Here is an 18454-nt window from a genome sequence, read left to right as displayed (position 1 = left end):
GACCAACAAACCTATTGCCACCTTCTATGTGGCCTGAGGAATCTTGACCTTATAGATGGAATTGCAGCACCATATTCCTTAGTATTGGTCAAAGCATTTACCCTTCTTGAGTCCAAGTGGGAAAAACTATGTCATGATCTTGAACGTGGTTTCCCAAGTCATGAAATCTCAGATGTTGCAATGAGGGAAGCTGTAACAGAAACACTTGGAGGGCCTCAACCTGAATTGTCAAACAGAATAAGGCAAATTTGTGAAGATAATGGCAATGATTGGAGTGGAATTGCACATAGATTGTGGCAAAACGTTCGATATATAAAGTGTGTTAGCACTGGAATCATGAAGCAATATTATCCAAAGGTAAAGTATTATGCAGGAGAAGTACCTGTTGTAGGAGGGGATTACTTTGCTTCTGAGTGTAGTGTTGGTTTGAACTTAGACATAATGCAACCCCCTGAGACTACAAGATATGTGTTGTTTCCAAATACTGCTTACTTTGAGTTTCTTCCATTTAACATGAATGATGAAACCAATAACAATGTTGCTGACGAAATGTTTGATCATAGCAGTGTAGAGGTTAGGAAGATGTATGAAATAGTTGTTACTACTTATGGCGGATTCTATCGCTATCGTTTAGGTGATGTAGTGCGAATTCTTGGCTTCTATAATTCTTCTCCAGAAGTGGAGTTTGTGATGAGAGCACCTAAAGCTGCATCTGAGATTCTAACTGAGAGAGACTTGATTTCAGCAATTGATAACTTTCAACTTTCACTAAGAGGTGCCATGATGAGAACACAGATAGTTGAGTTTGCAAGTTTCTTAGACCAAGAATCAAGGCCGAAGCAGTTGAAGGTGTTCGTAGAAGTTCAAGAGGAATCTGATTTCATGGAGGATAAACAAGAGGAATCAATTAGGACATTGAGAAGTTGTATTACCTCACTTGAAGGTAGCTTGGGAGCCTTGTACAAAGTGGAGAAGGTTAAAGGTCAACTTGGGAACTAAATGGTATTCATTCTAAGGCCTGGAGCATTTGATAAGTTATATGAAGCAGCCATTAGAAATGGAACACCAGCTAGTCAATATAAACCACCCAAGATTCTAAGGAATCATGAAATTGTTAGCGTCTTGGAAAAGTTTAGTTTGTGTGATATTGGATGATTCTAAATGAAACGATATTATTTGCTTGTTTAAAATTATTAGGCCTTGATGGAGATTGGAGACACTGAATAAGTTCAATTTACTAATATGCAACAATAACTAGCAATAGCTACGAGATCATATCAGAGGCATACAGATCACTACAAATTGTCGACGAATAAGAAGAAATATATTCACATAACAAACAAAATCACGAGGATAATATTTCACAAAAAGAGTTCTAGCATCAACAAACAAAGTTCCAACATCCAATTTAAAAAAGTAAATAAGTGCATTCCTAAATCTTGTTTAGTTTTTCTCTACGGTAATGTTACTGTTGTGTCTCCTGCAAGCTCATGTTCTCCAATGCCGCCTCTAAGGTTGCATTGGCCACAAGATTTCCATCCTTAATCTTGACAGGGCTAACCTCAGAGAGAAGGTCCAAGCATGGTGCTTCACATACCTTTTGAAGCAGGAAGTGAGCCTTATAATACCCTAAAAGAAATTGTCCGATGACGTCACTGTCACTCGGGCAGGTTTTCATCTTCGACCCACGAAATTCAGGTGGCGAGGATTGAACAAGAATCTCAGCTAAAGGCCCAGATGCCAACGGATCAGAAGCTGCAGCCTGCATCATCTCAATCAAACAATTTAACAAATCAAGATTGACATCAATCAATTGTACTAAGAAAGTATCAACTGAAAAAGGTAGTTAGTTTTACATACAGGATATCCAGGTGATGAGGATACATCACATTGGGGATGAGGAAATTTGGATTTCAAGCTGACAATCTCATTGTTTATCGCACGGGTGTATAGTTCTGACAAGTCAATCGTGCCAGATGCCTTCTTAGACGGAAAAATCAGTTTTTTGAGCCAATGTAAAGCATCATTTAAGGCATCCACGGCAAGGCAATGGCCTTGGATGGTGGTGAGATCGCAGGAGAGAGCAATGTGGGTGCAGAGGGCTGCCAGGTTGAAGAGAACAGAGGCCTTCTCCAAATGGATGTCATGCTGAGAACAGTCTTGTTGCGGGTTGATGGCATTGTACCAAACAAAGATAGGTGGGTTGGGTGAGGCATTCATAGGGAAGAAAGGCTCAATCATGCAAAGGCATTTGAAATAACCGATGAGGCAGTCACGGCGAAAGGGTAGAGAAAGGTCATCACGCAGCATCTGATTGCGCAATTTGTGTAGCATTTCGAGAAGGCCTTCTACTTTCTTTGCCACGCTCTCAGAGTATTTGAGGACAAAGTAATTGCGCAGGGATTCATAGAGATGCAAGGGCTCAGTCTTCTTCAAAGGAAGGAATGCAAGCATATGTGAAAACGGCGAAGAAGACATCGAAGATGAGAGGATTGCCGAATCCGTTTGATAAGGGGGAGGCATGTCCCATGGGTAAGCCACCAGCTTTCCATCCTTCATAAGCTTAAAAGGATTGTACTCCGAGAGGATGAGGTCAACGTATATTTGTCGTGGCTTGAATATCGAGTGCCTGGAAATGCTGCAAAACCCTCTAACTAATATCTCAGTGACACATTCTGCATCATGATCAAGAGCACAAGATTGGACCCTTGAGAACACAGAAGGTCGCTCGGATTCGGTTAGGATGGATGATTGCCTCTGACGAGCCTCCTCCTGAAAGAATGTCACCTTCTGGTAAAGATGAGTTACCCAGGTTTGGTCAAAAGAGTCGACATGTTTCCGTGCTGCCGAATCAGGAGGTATCAGTTCATATGCTCTATGATAATGCTCATAAACCTACATCGTCATCATCATCATCATCATCACTAGAATGAAAAAATAAATGTAAAATCAATCAAGAATTCAAGAGTAAAGACTGACCGATGCAAACGCTAGGGCACATCGGTGTTGTTGGAGAGCGTAACCGGCGTCGTTGTTGTTGAGTTGCTCCTGTAATTCGAGCTCGGAAGCCTGAGCGGAGAAGAGACGGTGCAGAAACTCCGCGAAGAATAGAGTCAAATCGAGCGTGGCGGAGACCACATGCTTGGCAAAAGCCTTCCAGAGTTTGTAGAAGAAATTGGCGGCAACTTTGAAGGCTTCCATTGCAAGGTGACGGCCAAGGGCGGTGGTACGGTCGCAAGAGGCACCAATCTGGCTGCAGATGGCTCCAAGGTTGAAGACAACAGCGGCTTTCTCCAATTGGATGCCGTTGCGCTGTGAGGAGACCCCATCCTCGTGCTCAGGGTTGAAGGCGTCGTACCAGACAAAGATGATGGGGTCGGCGTCGGAGGAGAGAGAGGTGAAGAGTGACTCAACCATGCAAAGACATTTGAAGTAATGGATGAGGCAGTCACGTTGCATGGGAAGGGAGAGGTCCCCTCTACGCTCCACCATGTCCATGCGGCATTTGTTCAGAGTTTGCAGAACGCTTTCAACTTTTTGTGCATCGCTCTCGGAGTATTTTGAGGCTACCAAGTTACGTAACGGCAAGTACAGCTCCACCAGATCAGTCTTCTTCAGTGGGATTGACAGCACCGTTTCCGGGTTCAACAACTGCCAATTCTCGTTGCTCATGTCGGCGGCGAATGAGGATATAGGATATGATACGGTTAGGAATCAGAGAATTCGAATTGCATTTGCAACAGCTATTCCCCCCACCCCCTCCTCCTTTTAAGCTAATAAGAGATTTTTTATTTTTTGTTTTAATAATTTTTAATTTATAAAATTTAAAATTTGAATACGTTAAAACAAATCATAATACATTATAATAATTATGATTTAATATTATTTAAATAATTAAATTATAATTAATATTATTTAAATCAAAATTAATATAAAAAATTGTATTAAATTATTATTACATATTATGTATATTGTTATATTAAATTATAATTAATTTAATTTTTACATATTACAAAATAATTTTTGGTTAGGTTGTTTATTTTTATTTATAAAACTAACCATTGCAAAATTAGCCGTTGAATTTATTTTTAATGTTAATATTTTTTAATAGTGAATTATTTTTAAATTTATAAATTTAAATAATATTATTGTAAAAAAGATAGTAAGTACATTAATTTTAATTACTTTAATTAATTAACTAAAGTTAGTTCCTCTTAATAAAAAAGAGAGATACTTTAAGTTTCTATATATTTTTATGACGTAAAGATTGATTTAGAGTTACATTTTAGAGACAGAAATGAGTTCTCTACTAAAAATAGTCTTAATATTTCCTTTGTAGAATACGCTAATTTGTTATACATTATATTAAAATCGAATTTTACACTTAAATAATACGATGGATGTCACATGTTTGAGATTGTTTAGCAATTATATTAAAGATTTTTTTAATTTATTTTTTTAATTAATTAAACCAAACAGAATAAGGCTAATTTGTGAAGATAATAGTAATGATTGGAGTGGAATTGCAGATAGATTGTGGCGAAACGTTCGATATATAAAGTGTGTTAGCACTGGAATCATGAAGCAATATTATCCAAAGGTAAAGTATTATGCAGGAGAAGTACCTGTTATAGGAGGAGATTACTTTGCTTCTGAGTGTAGTGTGTTGGGTCGAACGTGGAGAGCTCTCGACAACCGGGGAGATTTCGGGGAGGAATCAAGCGAGAGAACATAAGATGAGAAGACACCACATCCAACTCAAAACCTTAAGGTATCAAGTTAATGGGTCTCTCATCTTATAAACTCCTCACTCTTCCATGCTTTCTTTGATGTGGGACTAACTTCAACACTCCTCACACTTGCAACACTAACAATCTCCCCCTCAAGTGTGAGCCTCCACATCAAGCATCAACTCCCCTCTAGCTCCTCCACCACCACGAGTATTCGTCCATCACACCGCCGCAAAACACCGCGGGACACGCCGCCCAGACCACCTTTGCCGGGAAGACTTTCGATGCTTCACCTTGAATACCCCTTAAAACCACCAGATCGATTAACCATCGGCTCTGATACCACTTTGTTGGGTCGAACGTGGAGAGCTCTCGACAACCGGGGAGATTTCGGGGAGGAATCAAGCGAGAGAACATAAGATGAGAAGACACCACATCCAACTCAAAACCTTAAGGTATCAAGTTAATGGGTCTCTCATCTTATAAACTCCTCACTCTTCCATGCTTTCTTTGATGTGGGACTAACTTCAACACTCCTCACACTTGCAACACTAACATAGTGTTGGTTTGAACTTAGACATAATGCAACCCCCTGAGACTACAAGATATGTGTTGTTTCCAAATACTGCTTACTTTGAGTTTCTTCCATTTAACATGAATGATGAAACCAATAACAATGTTGCTGAGGAATTGTTAGGCTCTTGGAAAAGTTTAGTTTGTGTGATATTAGATGATATGTAAGAGTAATAAAAAATTTTTAGTATCTTCATTCACCATCTAAAAGGAACTTGTTTTCATTTCATACTGATAAAATTGTGTAATGTAACCGAATGATAAACTGTTTGGGAGACAAGTTGATGTACATTTTCAAGAGTGTAATCAACATTATGTTTAAGAAGATTTGAGAAACAAACTAATATCCATGAAAACAATCAAGTTTGCTCTCATCATTTGTATTCTTTCTAAAAATTGGCCTATCTAAGGCCTTAAAATACTTTTGTTGTTATAATCATATCAGAAGTATTAAGATATTGCTTCTGATATATCTTAAATAATTTTAATATTTTATTTTTCTGTGCATTCTGTGGCTAATCTAGTTTCTCTTAACATCAAAAGGCAAAAAGATGAACATGATTACAATCATAAGTTATACTGCAGAAAAGTAAATTATTCAATGCTGCTTATAAACTAAATATCATTCAATGTCACAAAACTATATTTTTGCAAGAGTGTGACAATTTCATGATTTCTTATAATCTTGGGTGGTTTATATTGACTAGCTGGTGTTCCATTTCTAATGGCTACTTCATATAACTTATCAAATGCTCCAGGCCTTAGAATGAATACCACTAAGTTCCCTACTTGACCCTTATCCTTCTCCACCTTGTACAAAGCTCCAAAGCCACTTTCAAGTGAGGAAATACACCTTTTCAATATCATTGTTGACTCTTCTAGTTTGTCCTCCATGAAATCAGATTCCTCTTGAACTTCTGCAAACACCTTCAACTGCTTTGGCTGTGATTCCTGGTCCAAGAAACTTGCAAACTCAACTATCTCTATTTTCATCATGGCACCTCTTACTGCAAGTTGAAAGTTTTCGATTGCTGAAACCAAGTCCTTCTCTGTTAGAATCTCAGCATGAGTTTTAGGTGCTCTCATCACAAATTCTACTTCTGGAGATTTGTTATAGAATCCAACAACTTTCACTACATCCCCTAACCGATAGCGATAGAATCCTCTATAAGTAGTAACAACCACTTCATACATCTTCCCTACCTCTACCCTGCTAAGATCCACTGTTTCATCAGCAGCATCATTGCTCTCCTCATTCATGTTAAATGGAAGAAACTCAAAGTATGCAGCCGTTGGAAGTATCACGAATCTTGTCGTCTCAGGAGGTTGCATTATGTCTAAATTTATGCCAACACAGCACTCAGAAGCAAAGTAATCTCCTCCAACAATAGGTACCTCTCCTGCATAATACTTCAGCTTTGGATAATACTGCATCATGCTTCCAGTGCAAACACACCTTATATAACGAATATTTGGCCACAATCTATAAACAATACCACCCCAATTATCATTATTACCTCCACAGATCAACCTTATTCTGTTTGACAATTCCGGTTGAGGCCCTCCAAGTGCTTTAATCACAGGTTCCCTCATTGCCACATCTGAATTTTCAATACTTGGAAAGCCACATTCAAGGTCATCACAAAGCTGCTCCCATTTGGACTCTAGAAGGCCAAAAGCCTTAACCAATCCTACAGCATAAGGGGTTCGAATAGCATCGATTGCTTCGAGATTCCTTAGGCCGCAGAGAAGGTGGCAATACATTTGATGCTCAACAAAAGATCCAAGAAACACTTGTGGAGGGCTTGAATAGACAGCAAGTTGTTGAGGTTTGGCCTTACCACTCTGCAAAGAGTAAGAAGATGCAGCCATAACCTTGAAGCCGCACTTAGTAGTTGTGATATTGTCAGCATAGAGAAACCAAAGGATCTTGTTTATCCCTGGCCTTGGAGGAAAGAACCTGTATGCATTAGATATATCTATTATTGATTTTATGTTTATTTAGTTTGACATTAAGGTAATTTTGTTATTACAATTAGATTGTATCTTGTTCTATAAATAGGTACTCCTTGTTGTCCATTCCAAGAACAGTATCTGAATATCGAGTTTATTCTTGAGTTATTATCATGAATTCTAGCATGGTATCAAAGCCATTATATCTCATAAATAGGTACTCTTCATTGTACATTCACACAGAAGCATCAGAATAATAATATCTGAATATCAAATTTATTCTTGAGTTATTATCATGAATTCTAACAAGGTATATAACCATTCATGTATTTTTCCTAACATTTTAAGATTTTGTAATAAGTAATTTCTTGTCTCATCGAATTCTGGAAACTAGATTAGTTTACCTGTGAAGAACTGCAGTGCTGCCTCTGTGAGCAATAAAGGATGCAGCTTGGGAAAGGGTTGAATCAAAATAAGGGATCAATTTGGGCTTCATGGAGCTTGTTCCTGAGCTGATTAAAAGGACAAAAGAAAAAAGAAAAGGGTCAAATCCAACATCAAACACTGAAGGTTTTTAGTTTTTACCAACAAGAAAAAGAACAGTATTGGAACCTGTAGAAGAAGCAGAGGAGGGGATCAACAGAGAGAAGAGGAGGATCATGATGTTGTTTTCCATGTTCTGCCATTTGATTGATGTAGTCAACATAGTCATCATAGGAAGACAGAGGCACCATATTCCTGAAAGTATTCACATCAAGATGAGAGATAAATGGTTGGAGATATTGCACTTTTGAATTGTGTTGAAGGATTGAGCGTAGAGTTTCCAACTGGTGAAACCCTGCGTTCTTGGTGTACTCTTCCACCTTCTCTATGATGGATTCCTCTTCTGCCATCTTGTTTGGGACATTGTTCTCTCTGTTCTATGTACCTATCTTTATATGTGCCTTGATCATGGTCCATAGTCTTTGACTTTGACTCATTAATGTTGGAGTTAATGTCAAGTTTCTCTAAATCAATAGCATCAATTACTAAGGTGTTGACTTCTTTGAGTAAAACTAAAACAGCAGCAACCCATGGTAATGCAAGTACCAAGTTTTGTGACTTCTTTGACTATAACCTATGTTCTATCAGAAGATTCTTTAGATATTTTTATTCTACTAATCAATATAGTTTTTGTTTTTACCTTATATTTGAATTAACACTAATCAACTTTCTTTTTTTCTTTTTACACTAAAAATATTAGCCTTCTACTATTCCCCATTTGTATTATGTTATGAAAGCAATGCGGCGCTTATTAACAAAAGAAATAAATAAAGAGAAATGTGTAAGACATAACATTTTGCCTCTCAATAATCTTGTAAATCTTTTGTCTTTTAGGAAACACAGATTTATACAGAACATATATGATTAGAGGATTAGGAAGCATGAACAAATTAAAACTAACTGAACTGCCCCATCTTCAAAACTATAGTTAAATTCAGCAATGATTAATGTAAGCAAATTAAAGAGAAGAAAAAGGAAAATAAGAAACTCAATCAATATCTCTCCCGTATGTGTTTTTGTTCCATATACAAGTTGATGGACTTGGCTGTGTTTTCATTCTCTGCTGCTTCTTTGTTACATTATTGTTTTCTTCTTGAAGAGGACTACTGTTTAGAATGCTATTATTTTCTTTAACCACATCAACTTTGACTATGTGATGATCTGAAGTCCCTTTGGAAGAAAGCACAAGATAGGACCCTGCTACGAACTTATATGTTGAATCTGATGAGGATAATATGTAATCTACCCTTGTTCCATACTTACATGTCCCTTGCACACCTGCATTATAATTTTGAGGATTAGAGAGTTTTCAAAAATTGATTAAATGTATGTCACATAATTAAAAGCTTAAGGTATTCTTGTTTTACTTTGTCCTTTGGCAATCATCACTACAGATTCACATTCCCCTGAATAGTCCTTAGCATCCGTGTAGTGCTTACTCTTTAGATATTTCATCACTTCAACCTTTGGTGTTGGTTTTCCAATCTCTTCATAGTACTGAAAAACAAAACAAAGGAAAAAAATAATATCAATTCATACATAGGACTAACTTGACTTAAGTTTGTATCATTACTCTTAGTTTTCTGTTGAGGTATATCCTCTGGAGTTACTCAGATTGAATCAGTGATCGATTTCTAGGTTTCGCTATAAATCTTTAGTTAATTTCAATTACGTAAATCAATCTTCAAATCACATTCTAAAATAGGTCATTTTCTATTTTAATAGAAACTTCTGTAATAGAAACAATGATATCTCCAATTATAATCCCTTTGGATGTAAACTAAATTGATTTATGGAATGTTTTAATGACTAATTTGACTATCGTGTGACTTATTAGGAGGCCAATTTGGACATTAACCCCATTATAATTTCTCATATTTACATTTGACTATGGTTAAAACTTTAAAGCTTATGTATAAAAATATACCTTAACAATATCAGTCCATCTTTCTTGTGAGTAATCTGATTCATCAAGTGAGTTAAGCCCTCCAGCTAAGATGTGAGGCTCATCATTATTAGACTGGATTATTGCATTAATCTGCTTCATCCTCCAATTCTCATCAAGATGATCAAGATGGGTGCAGTAAAAGTTCATTTCACCAGCTTCAGGTACATCGATGGTGGCCTTCAGAACATTCCTGTTGCCAATAAAATTAGTCACATTCGCACTTGTTGCTCAATCATATTCTCTAATCTAATCTATTTCTAACCCACCAGAATTCAGAGTCTTTTGTTGTTGTATTTTGTTTAATTTTCAACTTTCACAAGCTAGATTTCCACTAATATTCCCATGATCATATTCTCTAGTAGATGGTCAATGACAAGAAGCTGGCTTTGGAGTGAAGTAAGAAAAGTTTTCTTGCTTCAGTTATAGCAAGAAGAGTTTGTAATATTTTTACTCTTCTTTAAGATTAGGCAAGGTCGATATCTACCTACTTCTTCAAATGGCACCATTCATTGCCAAACTAAACTATGCTCCTTGTAGTGAGGCAGCATTGTTTGTGGAAAAATGAGAATAAGTATAGGAAAAAAAATTTATTAATTAACATTAAAAAAATTTAATTATGAAAATATTTTTTGAACTTTAAACCTTTTAGTGGAGGATTTTTTTTCCCCTAAAGATAGGAGTTAGACTCGAATCCGAGACATTTAGATGAATATAAAGAAATGATGGCTACTAAACATTTCCGATAATTTATTGACTTTTAGTGGAGGATTTATAATTAGAATTTTGGTCTTAAAATATAAAATTCAGAATAGAATTTAAGATACAAAAATTATTTTAAAAAGATTAGTTGATAATAGCTGAAAAAAATTAACTCTCTAATTATACTTATGATTATTTTAGCCTTCAAAGTAGCATGTAATTAATAAATTAATCCTCACTTTGAGTGAGTTTATGAAATAGGACAAATTTTTTAATGCCATAGGATAATTATTAATTCTTGAGGCTGTCCTATTAGCAAACTAATCTTTTAACAACAATCAGAATGGCAGTTGATTAATTGAGAAGTTGTTACAATAATGAGAAGGAATCAGACAGCACTCATTAGCCAGAACCAACCCAAAATTGTGGTACGGAGGAGAAAAAATAAAATAAGCACTGAATCGGTCTAAAAAGTGTTGGTAATAAATTATTGTACCTATAAATGTGTTCACAAGAACGTTGAGAATAGCGGAAAACAAAATTAAAATATCTAAAAGGCGTGGAAAAGAAACAAGTGTAGAGAGAGAGAGAGGGAGAAGAAGAAGACACAGTTGCTTAAGGGTTAGGTGTGGGATCCATCCATGCCTCGCTGCATACAGCTATCATTAGGAACACGTTAACACTTTCCCGAGTTAGATCATTCGAAAACCATTACATTACTACGACAATTAGAAAAACAAAATAATCATCATCTACTTCTAGTTGCCTTTTATTATTATTTTCTTTTTATAGATTTTATGATTGGATACTTTTATGGGAAAAGATAAGTGACCCTAACTTTTTTTCTCCTTCTCCGCTTTGCTTAGATATGGCACAGGGCCATGAAGAAGCTTCAACGAAGTACACTCAAGCTAAGAAACCGTAAAAAGGCGCACAACAAATATATATATATGAGAAATTTTAAGTGATCCAACAATTTTTTTTTTTATTTTTGTCTTATATTTAAATCGTTAAAAAATATTTATTATGCATATATATATATATAAATATATGTATTATTCTATTTAATTTTTGTTTTTATATTAAAAAATATTTAATTATAATATACACACGTTAAAATTAATTATTAAAATTAATTATTAATATAAAATATATATTAAAAATAAATTAATTTATATATTTATTTATACATAAATATATTATGAGAAAGTTTAGGGCCAGCAGATTTTGTAACTTTTAGTCATCAATGATGTTTTTAATGATGTGAGATTGCATCTAATGATATAGAATCATTCAATTTTCTTTTGATGGTTAAGTGTTGGCGAGAATTTAACAAAAGTGCTGACTCTTCGTATATTATTAGGTAATTTAATTTTAATGTACGAAAACATTTCTGAGAAGTATTATACTGTAAGATTTTGTGAATTAACCTGAAATCGGTGTGGTCGAAGAGTTTCTGAACGTTGGAGCGTTTGATGGGCCACCTGGACAAAACGGCGTTGCCGTATTCAGGAGCCCAGCTATCAGCAAAGACGTAGTTCATGCCCAAAGCTTTGGCCAAATCCGACAATGGCTTCATGTCGTTTTGTTCGTCCGCCTTCACATCCTGCAAAGCCAAAACGTCAGCGTCCAACTCCCTCAGAACCTCCAGCACCGTCTTCCGGCTCTTTATTCCGTACACATCATTCCCTTCCACGCCGGAGAAGCTGTTGCACTGTCTCATCACCACGCTTCTCCATCGCCAAGAAGATCCTCCTCCTTCTCTCTCGTGCTCCGAGAAGCTCGATTGTCTGCTTCTCAGAAGCGAAATCTCGTTATCTGGTAGGTTGATGGAAACTCTCAGCTTCGATTGACGTTCCGGTGGTGGAACAACCGAAGTTATTGGGTGAAGAGGAGAGTGCTTGAGAATGCTTTTGGGTTTGAGATCACAGCGCGCGTTTTGTTCTTCGTCGTTGTTGGTGGGGACTGCTGGTGCCATGGAGAAGAGTGCGGCGTTGAAGGTTGCTACGCGGATTGGTTTCTGCGGTTTCTTGTTTGGGTGAACCAATGCTGATGAACAAGTGCTGGTGGTTAGGGTGCTTTTGTTTCGGTTCGATTTGCGGAAACGGCGCCGTTTTGACCACCGGAGGTGCGAACAGAGACGGCAGAGGAGCTTCATCATGTTTTGATTACTTGCTTGGAGAATAACAGCCACTTCCTCTGCTTTTCAAGTTTCTCTGTGTTGCCTTTTTTTCTCATCATCGGATAAGTAGTACAATTATGGAAGGAAAAATAATACAATATTTATTTGTACATTACAATTATTTACTAAAAATCTAAACTCAATCGTTATATATTTATATAAAAATATAAAAAATATTAAAAACGATCATAATTTATTATTTATTATTATTATTTAATTATTAATTTAATTTTTTTCATTTAATAATATATTTTATCTTATATTTTTAAATATTAATATCTAAATAATAATTAAAATCAATAAATTTTGATAATTTTTTAATATTTTTTTACAAAATATTATAATTTATTTTTAATATATATTTAATATTTTAATAGTTAATTTTATAATATACCTACACAATTGAAAATAATAATGGATTATAATATTATATGTGTCATAGTTTAGATTAGATTAGAATATACATATGGTGCTATCTAGTTGTGTTGTGTCTTTAGGCTCCGGTCTACTCATGAAGGGTGGGTGTCTTTCCTGGAAAATGAGCTTTTGACACGTGGCACTCTATACAAATAATTTAAACACATATTAATATATATTAATATATTAATTATTATTTTCATATAAAAAGATTTTTAGATGAGTAATTATCTTAGAAACATGATTCATTTGAACAGATTATTTTAGTCTCTAACTAAATTTATTTGATATTTAATTATTGATTGAATACTTTTTGTTTGTGAAATTGATATTAATTTAGGTTGTATTATTAAGTAATAGTAAAAAGTTGGTGAAGGGGATTGACATTGCCCCTTTAGTCCATAGCATTTGGTAGGGTCAATTGGGAGATTCCACTATTAAGAAGAGAAACAAAAGGAAAATGAAAGAACATAAATTTGGCATGGCATATTATTGCGGTTGCCACTATGAGACCCCAACTGCTCCGATCCAGAAAGAAATAAAGAAAAGATGGTCGTTTATTGGATGCTCTCCTGTCCTTTACCCTTCAACTCAGGTAACAACTTACAAGGACATTATTTATGCTCTTATTCAACTCTTCATTGTGTATCTTCACTTCACCACCAATACTCTTTCTTTTGTTTTCATTACTCTGAGTTTTTTTTTTGTTTGTTAGAATCCAAAACTTTTAAGTGAGAGAAAAGATGATGTCATTTAAATTATAATTCGTTATAGTTTTATTAATACTAAAAATGTTATAATTAAGTATTTCTTTATTAAGATAGTAGAATAGTGAATGAAGCAAAGCAAATAGTAGTAGTTAGTATGATTATTATAATAAAATAAGTTGAAAATTCAGGTGCAGTCGACTTTATGTGAAGTTGATGACTGAAAGTAGTTAGATAATTTGACTGATTTGACTAAATTTTTATCTAACAGCTCTCAACCACTAACTTTACGTGAAGTCGACTGAACTTGAATTTTCATCATAAAATAAATTGGGCAACAACTCTGATCTGCTCTTGATTGAGTATTGACCAGTGAGATTCTTGTTTGGAACGCCACGTCACTTGAAACCCGGCGTACCCATCTCCCATGACATGAAATGAAATGAAAATTCCCATTCAACGTGACTTGTAAATTGTAATGTGGGTGGCCTAGGAACCCTCATCCAAATTCTACATCTTCTTCTCAAAATACAAAACCATCTGCACTGCCGTTATAATATAATGCCAATGCAATCATAAATTTATAATTATTATTTCAATAATTAAGTAACATTGAAAGGTTACATTACTCTCGATCTTACAGTATTATTTTCATCGGAAATGTAGATAACACCTATATGCGAGTTGATGTTAAGCTTTACCTCATTCATCAATTAGTTGAAGTTCACTGATGAGTTTAGATCACTATTAGAATAACAAAAATATTATATATACATTAAAATTAGTTACCACATATTTGTATACAAAAAAATATATATAGTTTAATTTATTTTAATATGTATTATATAATGATAATAACTGATTTTGATAGCTAATTTTAGCATATATTTTTTGTGATTATTAAAATAATTACTACTTTTCTTTCATTATGTTAAAATACGTATTATTAGATATGCATCATGTAATAAGATAAGATATGCCTCTTATTGTTTTTTATTTTGGCAATATAATACTTTCTCAATATTTAATCCTCCTTTTAATCATTTTATGTACTGATTTATATGGTTTTCTTGACATACAGAGCCAAAAGAATATGATGACATACCTATATATTTGTACAGTATAAACATTCACATCTAGACCGCCATGACAATTGGCAATATTATTGAAAAGTATAATAATACGAATAATCTAATGAGATTTAATCCAATAATTATATGAAGTTGTTTCATTCAACCATGTTATTATCATGCTCAATTGTTTAACTTGTAGGTGATGTAACGAAATACCTTAAAATTAAACGAATGAGAATAATACCAACATATATTTTCACCTATTTATTAATATATTTATTTTGATAATGTAATTGTCACTTTATGTAGAAACAATTGTGGAAAAAAAAAAGGAGCAATGAATCAGAGCCCAACAGGCTGATGAGTATGTATGTCAGCCTGAATAACATAATTGGAAATTGGTAATTAATTAATTAATTTAAAGGAAATAATGTCCCTATTATCCACGAATATAGTTAATGATGATCCATAAATAAAGAGACACTAGATGAGAAGTGTATGTTTATTGCTGTATATTAATACGTGGGGCTACTTGGATTTGATGTATCAAATAAGATGCCAATTGCATAAATTTGGTGTTAACAGCCCAGAAAGATATATACTTATTGACAAACTTTTTATTCCTTCTTGATTGTCACATACTGGGATATCATATTTTAATTACTCAGGTCGTTGGATGTTCCTTTCAGATAGTTTCATTACACCATTATTAATAATAATCAGTTATGGGAGATAATAATTCTACATATTCTTATGATAGTGACAGAATTTAAGGGGGGAAAAGTTGCCAAATTAATTTTAATTTGCAACAACGCTAAGAAATAAATATGAAATAAATAACGAATGAACAGGTTAATTAGATTGTTTTAGCCAAGGACAGTATAATTTCGAGCCTTAAGAACTTGAGTCTCAAAATGATTGAAAGTAGCACTTTATTAGAATAGAATATTGTCATCCACAATTATTAGAATAGAATTACACTCAATGATAGTTTTGAAAGGGAATAATTTCCATGTCAATTGCCAAATAAAACTGTCACTTTATTATTACTATTATTATTATTATTATTTTTCCAGCTGAAAGTCTCAAACTTGAAAGAGAGGTAGTTGGATACCCATGTTATGCAGAGCATTCATGACTTAAGCTCATTGATCTTATCTTATCCGAATCATGGACAGAGCTTTTGTCTATGAATTAAGGCTACAATTACAGCTAATGAAGCTACATAACTGGTAAAGAGGACCATTAATGATTAATGAAGAAGCATGATTGAAGTACACAAAGGCTATAGAGAACCCAAAACTCTGGTTGGTTTTCATAACTCGTGTGCCTTGTGCTCATAATTTTAATATAATATTAAAAATGATTGCAATAATAGGGTCCATTTTTTTATATGAAGGATAGAGAAATATGGAGTTGTATTTGTTGTGTTAGTTATTTGAGAACGTGTTTGATATCCCACCATAGCAGACATCTGAATATGATGGGTCCAAGCTAAGAGATCATATTATAACAGAAAATAAAACATTGTGCAAATGTGGGGCTATTAGAATTTAGAAACGTACAAAAAAGAATAGTTCTGAAATTTATCAAATGGAAAAACAAAAACGTCGACAGCAGGGTTCGAACCTGCGCGGGCGTAGCCCAACAGATTTCAAGTCTGTCTCCTTAACCACTCGGACATATCGACTACATGGAAAATTCGGCTACTACAATTATATATATTATTTTATTTATAATGCAAATCAGTGAATAATATTTAATATTTTAGTTATAAAAAAAATTACTATTTTTAGTTATGAAAATTCAAAATGTCAGTAAATTTATATCTGAATAAATATGTTTGGTTTTATATTCATATAAAATAAAAAATTAATATTTTTACTTATGAAAGTTTAAAGTTTAAACTTTAAAATATTAACTGAGGAGTATTTTGTTATACGTAAATTATTCATATAAAATCACATTAGTATTACTTATAAATCCATAATATAAAAACGAAGATAATAATTTATTGAGTTAATTAAATGGGTAAAAGAATAGGGTAGGAACACCACCAAGCTTCCACCACCTCCACCAAATTCTTATCTTCTCAAATTTTTTCCGATGAACACTCTCTTCTCACCCCCTTCAACCATTTCGGGCCTTCCCCATGTGAATACAAATCTTCCTAGGTTCCATTCCACCATCAGAACCACCTTCTTCCCTCAGCAGCAGCCGCACTCTCTGCTCCGCGGCACGCTCTCTGCACGTGCCACTTCCGATGAGGTAGACACACGCTTACAAACACTGGATGGTGAATCCCAATCCCCACTCTCAGAGGAGGAGCTCAAATTGGAATCCGATGCTACCGAAGGAACCACTACCACTTCCACTTCTTCTTCTGCTCCCATCGACAAGGAGCTTAAAAAGGTTACTTCCCGCATCCTTTAATTTAATATCTAAACACAGTTCTTTAAGGATGCCCATTTCGTAAAAAATATTTCTTTCTTAAAGATTTTTGCGTATAATAGTGATGAATTCCCAAAGTTTCAAACTTTGCATGTGGGCATTGGTACGTGTCTAATTTTGAGTTTGGAGATTGAAAAGGTCCATCCTCCTTGCTGAATTCTGGATTTGGACAAGTGTCTAATGTTGCAAGTTGATTTTCTAATTTGAGATTATGCACTTGAAAGTATAATGTAGTGGGTAATTTAGAGTGCCAAATTATAATTTGAATATTGTATGCTAAATTCTTTTCTTTTTTTCTTTTTTTTATTTTTTTTTTATTTTTTATTTGTGTGTGTGTGTGTGTGTGTTATACATTACAGGTAGCTCAGAAGACAGCAGCTACCTTTGCACCAAGGGCTTCCACGGCTACAAAGAATCCTGCAGTGCCTGGAACTGCATTGTACACTGTTTTTGAGGTTCAAGGTTATGTATCAATGTTGTTGGGAGGAGCTTTGTCTTTCAATCTGATATTCCCTTCAAACGAACCTGACATTTGGAGATTAATGGGAATGTGGTCCATTTGGATGTTCAGTAAGTTTATACTTACCTACCAATCTAGTAACTTGGATTTGAAATCACATGCTATTGCCAATCAGCACTAAAACTTCTCTGATGAACACAACAATCCATTTATGCAGCAATTCCTTCTCTACGAGCTAGAGACTGCTCAAAGAATGAGAAGGAAGCTCTCAACTATCTTTTTCTCCTCATCCCATTGATCAATGTTATAATCCCATTCTTTTGGAAGTCCTTTGCTGTTGTTTGGTCGGCAGATACAATAGCCTTCTTTGGAATGTATGCCTGGAAGGTAACTATACTTTCTTGTTATCCATTTTTGCTCTTAGCTTTCTGTTTCTCATGTATAGTTATCTAAAGAACATTACTTGCAGTTTGGGTGGTTGCAGAAAACGGACTAGGAAACCAAGTAGACAGTCAACTGTTACCAAGGCATTTTTGGTCTCTTGTTTCTCTCTTGGAATTATTTTTTTTACACACAATAAAAGACATGCAACATTTCTTGCAAGAAATTCTGTATTAAAACATCTTCTGGGTATACTAAAGGAGCTAGACACATCCTTATAGTTGTTTCCCATTATCAAATGAATATGTATATGATATAGGCTCTTTCAAACATTTTG

General features: G+C 34.6%; 5 protein-coding genes and 1 non-coding gene across 7 annotated transcripts; 2 read left to right on the top strand and 4 right to left on the bottom strand.

Annotated features, from left to right (window-relative positions):
• On the top strand, positions 1 to 1203 carry LOC140179691 (probable indole-3-acetic acid-amido synthetase GH3.6). Its single transcript, XM_072219282.1, has one exon. The coding sequence runs from the start codon at positions 181 to 183 to the stop codon at positions 997 to 999; it is 819 nt and encodes a 272-aa protein (XP_072075383.1). The 5' UTR covers positions 1 to 180; the 3' UTR covers positions 1000 to 1203.
• Positions 1204 to 1315: 112 nt separating this feature from the next.
• Positions 1316 to 3791, bottom strand: LOC140179690 (uncharacterized). The gene is made up of 3 exons (XM_072219281.1): positions 2980 to 3791; positions 1861 to 2895; positions 1316 to 1762 (listed from the first exon to the last, which is right to left on the bottom strand). The coding sequence occupies exons 1-3, from the start codon at positions 3670 to 3672 to the stop codon at positions 1466 to 1468; spliced, it is 2025 nt and encodes a 674-aa protein (XP_072075382.1). The 5' UTR covers positions 3673 to 3791; the 3' UTR covers positions 1316 to 1465.
• A 2022-nt stretch (positions 3792 to 5813) lies between these two features.
• Positions 5814 to 8229, bottom strand: LOC112754770 (probable indole-3-acetic acid-amido synthetase GH3.6). Of its 2 annotated transcripts, none has more exons than XM_025802532.2 (3): positions 7869 to 8229; positions 7661 to 7768; positions 5814 to 7263 (listed from the first exon to the last, which is right to left on the bottom strand). In XM_025802532.2, the coding sequence occupies exons 1-3, from the start codon at positions 8147 to 8149 to the stop codon at positions 5919 to 5921; spliced, it is 1734 nt and encodes a 577-aa protein (XP_025658317.1). In that variant the 5' UTR covers positions 8150 to 8229; the 3' UTR covers positions 5814 to 5918. The 2 variants fall into 2 exon arrangements, with proteins under 2 accessions (XP_025658317.1, XP_072075318.1); XM_072219217.1 differs by having other exon boundaries at positions 7661 to 7763; positions 7869 to 8209.
• A 352-nt stretch (positions 8230 to 8581) lies between these two features.
• LOC112754771 (uncharacterized) lies at positions 8582 to 12776 on the bottom strand. The gene is made up of 4 exons (XM_025802533.3): positions 11877 to 12776; positions 9727 to 9937; positions 9167 to 9296; positions 8582 to 9077 (listed from the first exon to the last, which is right to left on the bottom strand). The coding sequence occupies exons 1-4, from the start codon at positions 12605 to 12607 to the stop codon at positions 8788 to 8790; spliced, it is 1362 nt and encodes a 453-aa protein (XP_025658318.1). The 5' UTR covers positions 12608 to 12776; the 3' UTR covers positions 8582 to 8787.
• A 3657-nt stretch (positions 12777 to 16433) lies between these two features.
• On the bottom strand, positions 16434 to 16515 carry TRNAS-UGA (transfer RNA serine (anticodon UGA)). Its single transcript has one exon. It is a non-coding gene; the product is annotated as a tRNA-Ser (tRNA).
• A 296-nt stretch (positions 16516 to 16811) lies between these two features.
• Positions 16812 to 18449, top strand: LOC112756504 (protein RESISTANCE TO PHYTOPHTHORA 1, chloroplastic). The gene is made up of 4 exons (XM_025805108.2): positions 16812 to 17237; positions 17636 to 17846; positions 17954 to 18123; positions 18206 to 18449. The coding sequence occupies exons 1-4, from the start codon at positions 16932 to 16934 to the stop codon at positions 18230 to 18232; spliced, it is 714 nt and encodes a 237-aa protein (XP_025660893.1). The 5' UTR covers positions 16812 to 16931; the 3' UTR covers positions 18233 to 18449.
• Positions 18450 to 18454: the final 5 nt, after the last annotated feature.

The sequence above is a fragment of the Arachis hypogaea genome, chromosome 16 (assembly GCF_003086295.3).
Source record: "Arachis hypogaea cultivar Tifrunner chromosome 16, arahy.Tifrunner.gnm2.J5K5, whole genome shotgun sequence".
Lineage (NCBI taxonomy): Eukaryota > Viridiplantae > Streptophyta > Magnoliopsida > Fabales > Fabaceae > Arachis > Arachis hypogaea.
The sequence above is the reverse complement of the archived record's forward strand: the minus strand, read 5'-3'. Positions and strand labels throughout refer to the sequence as shown.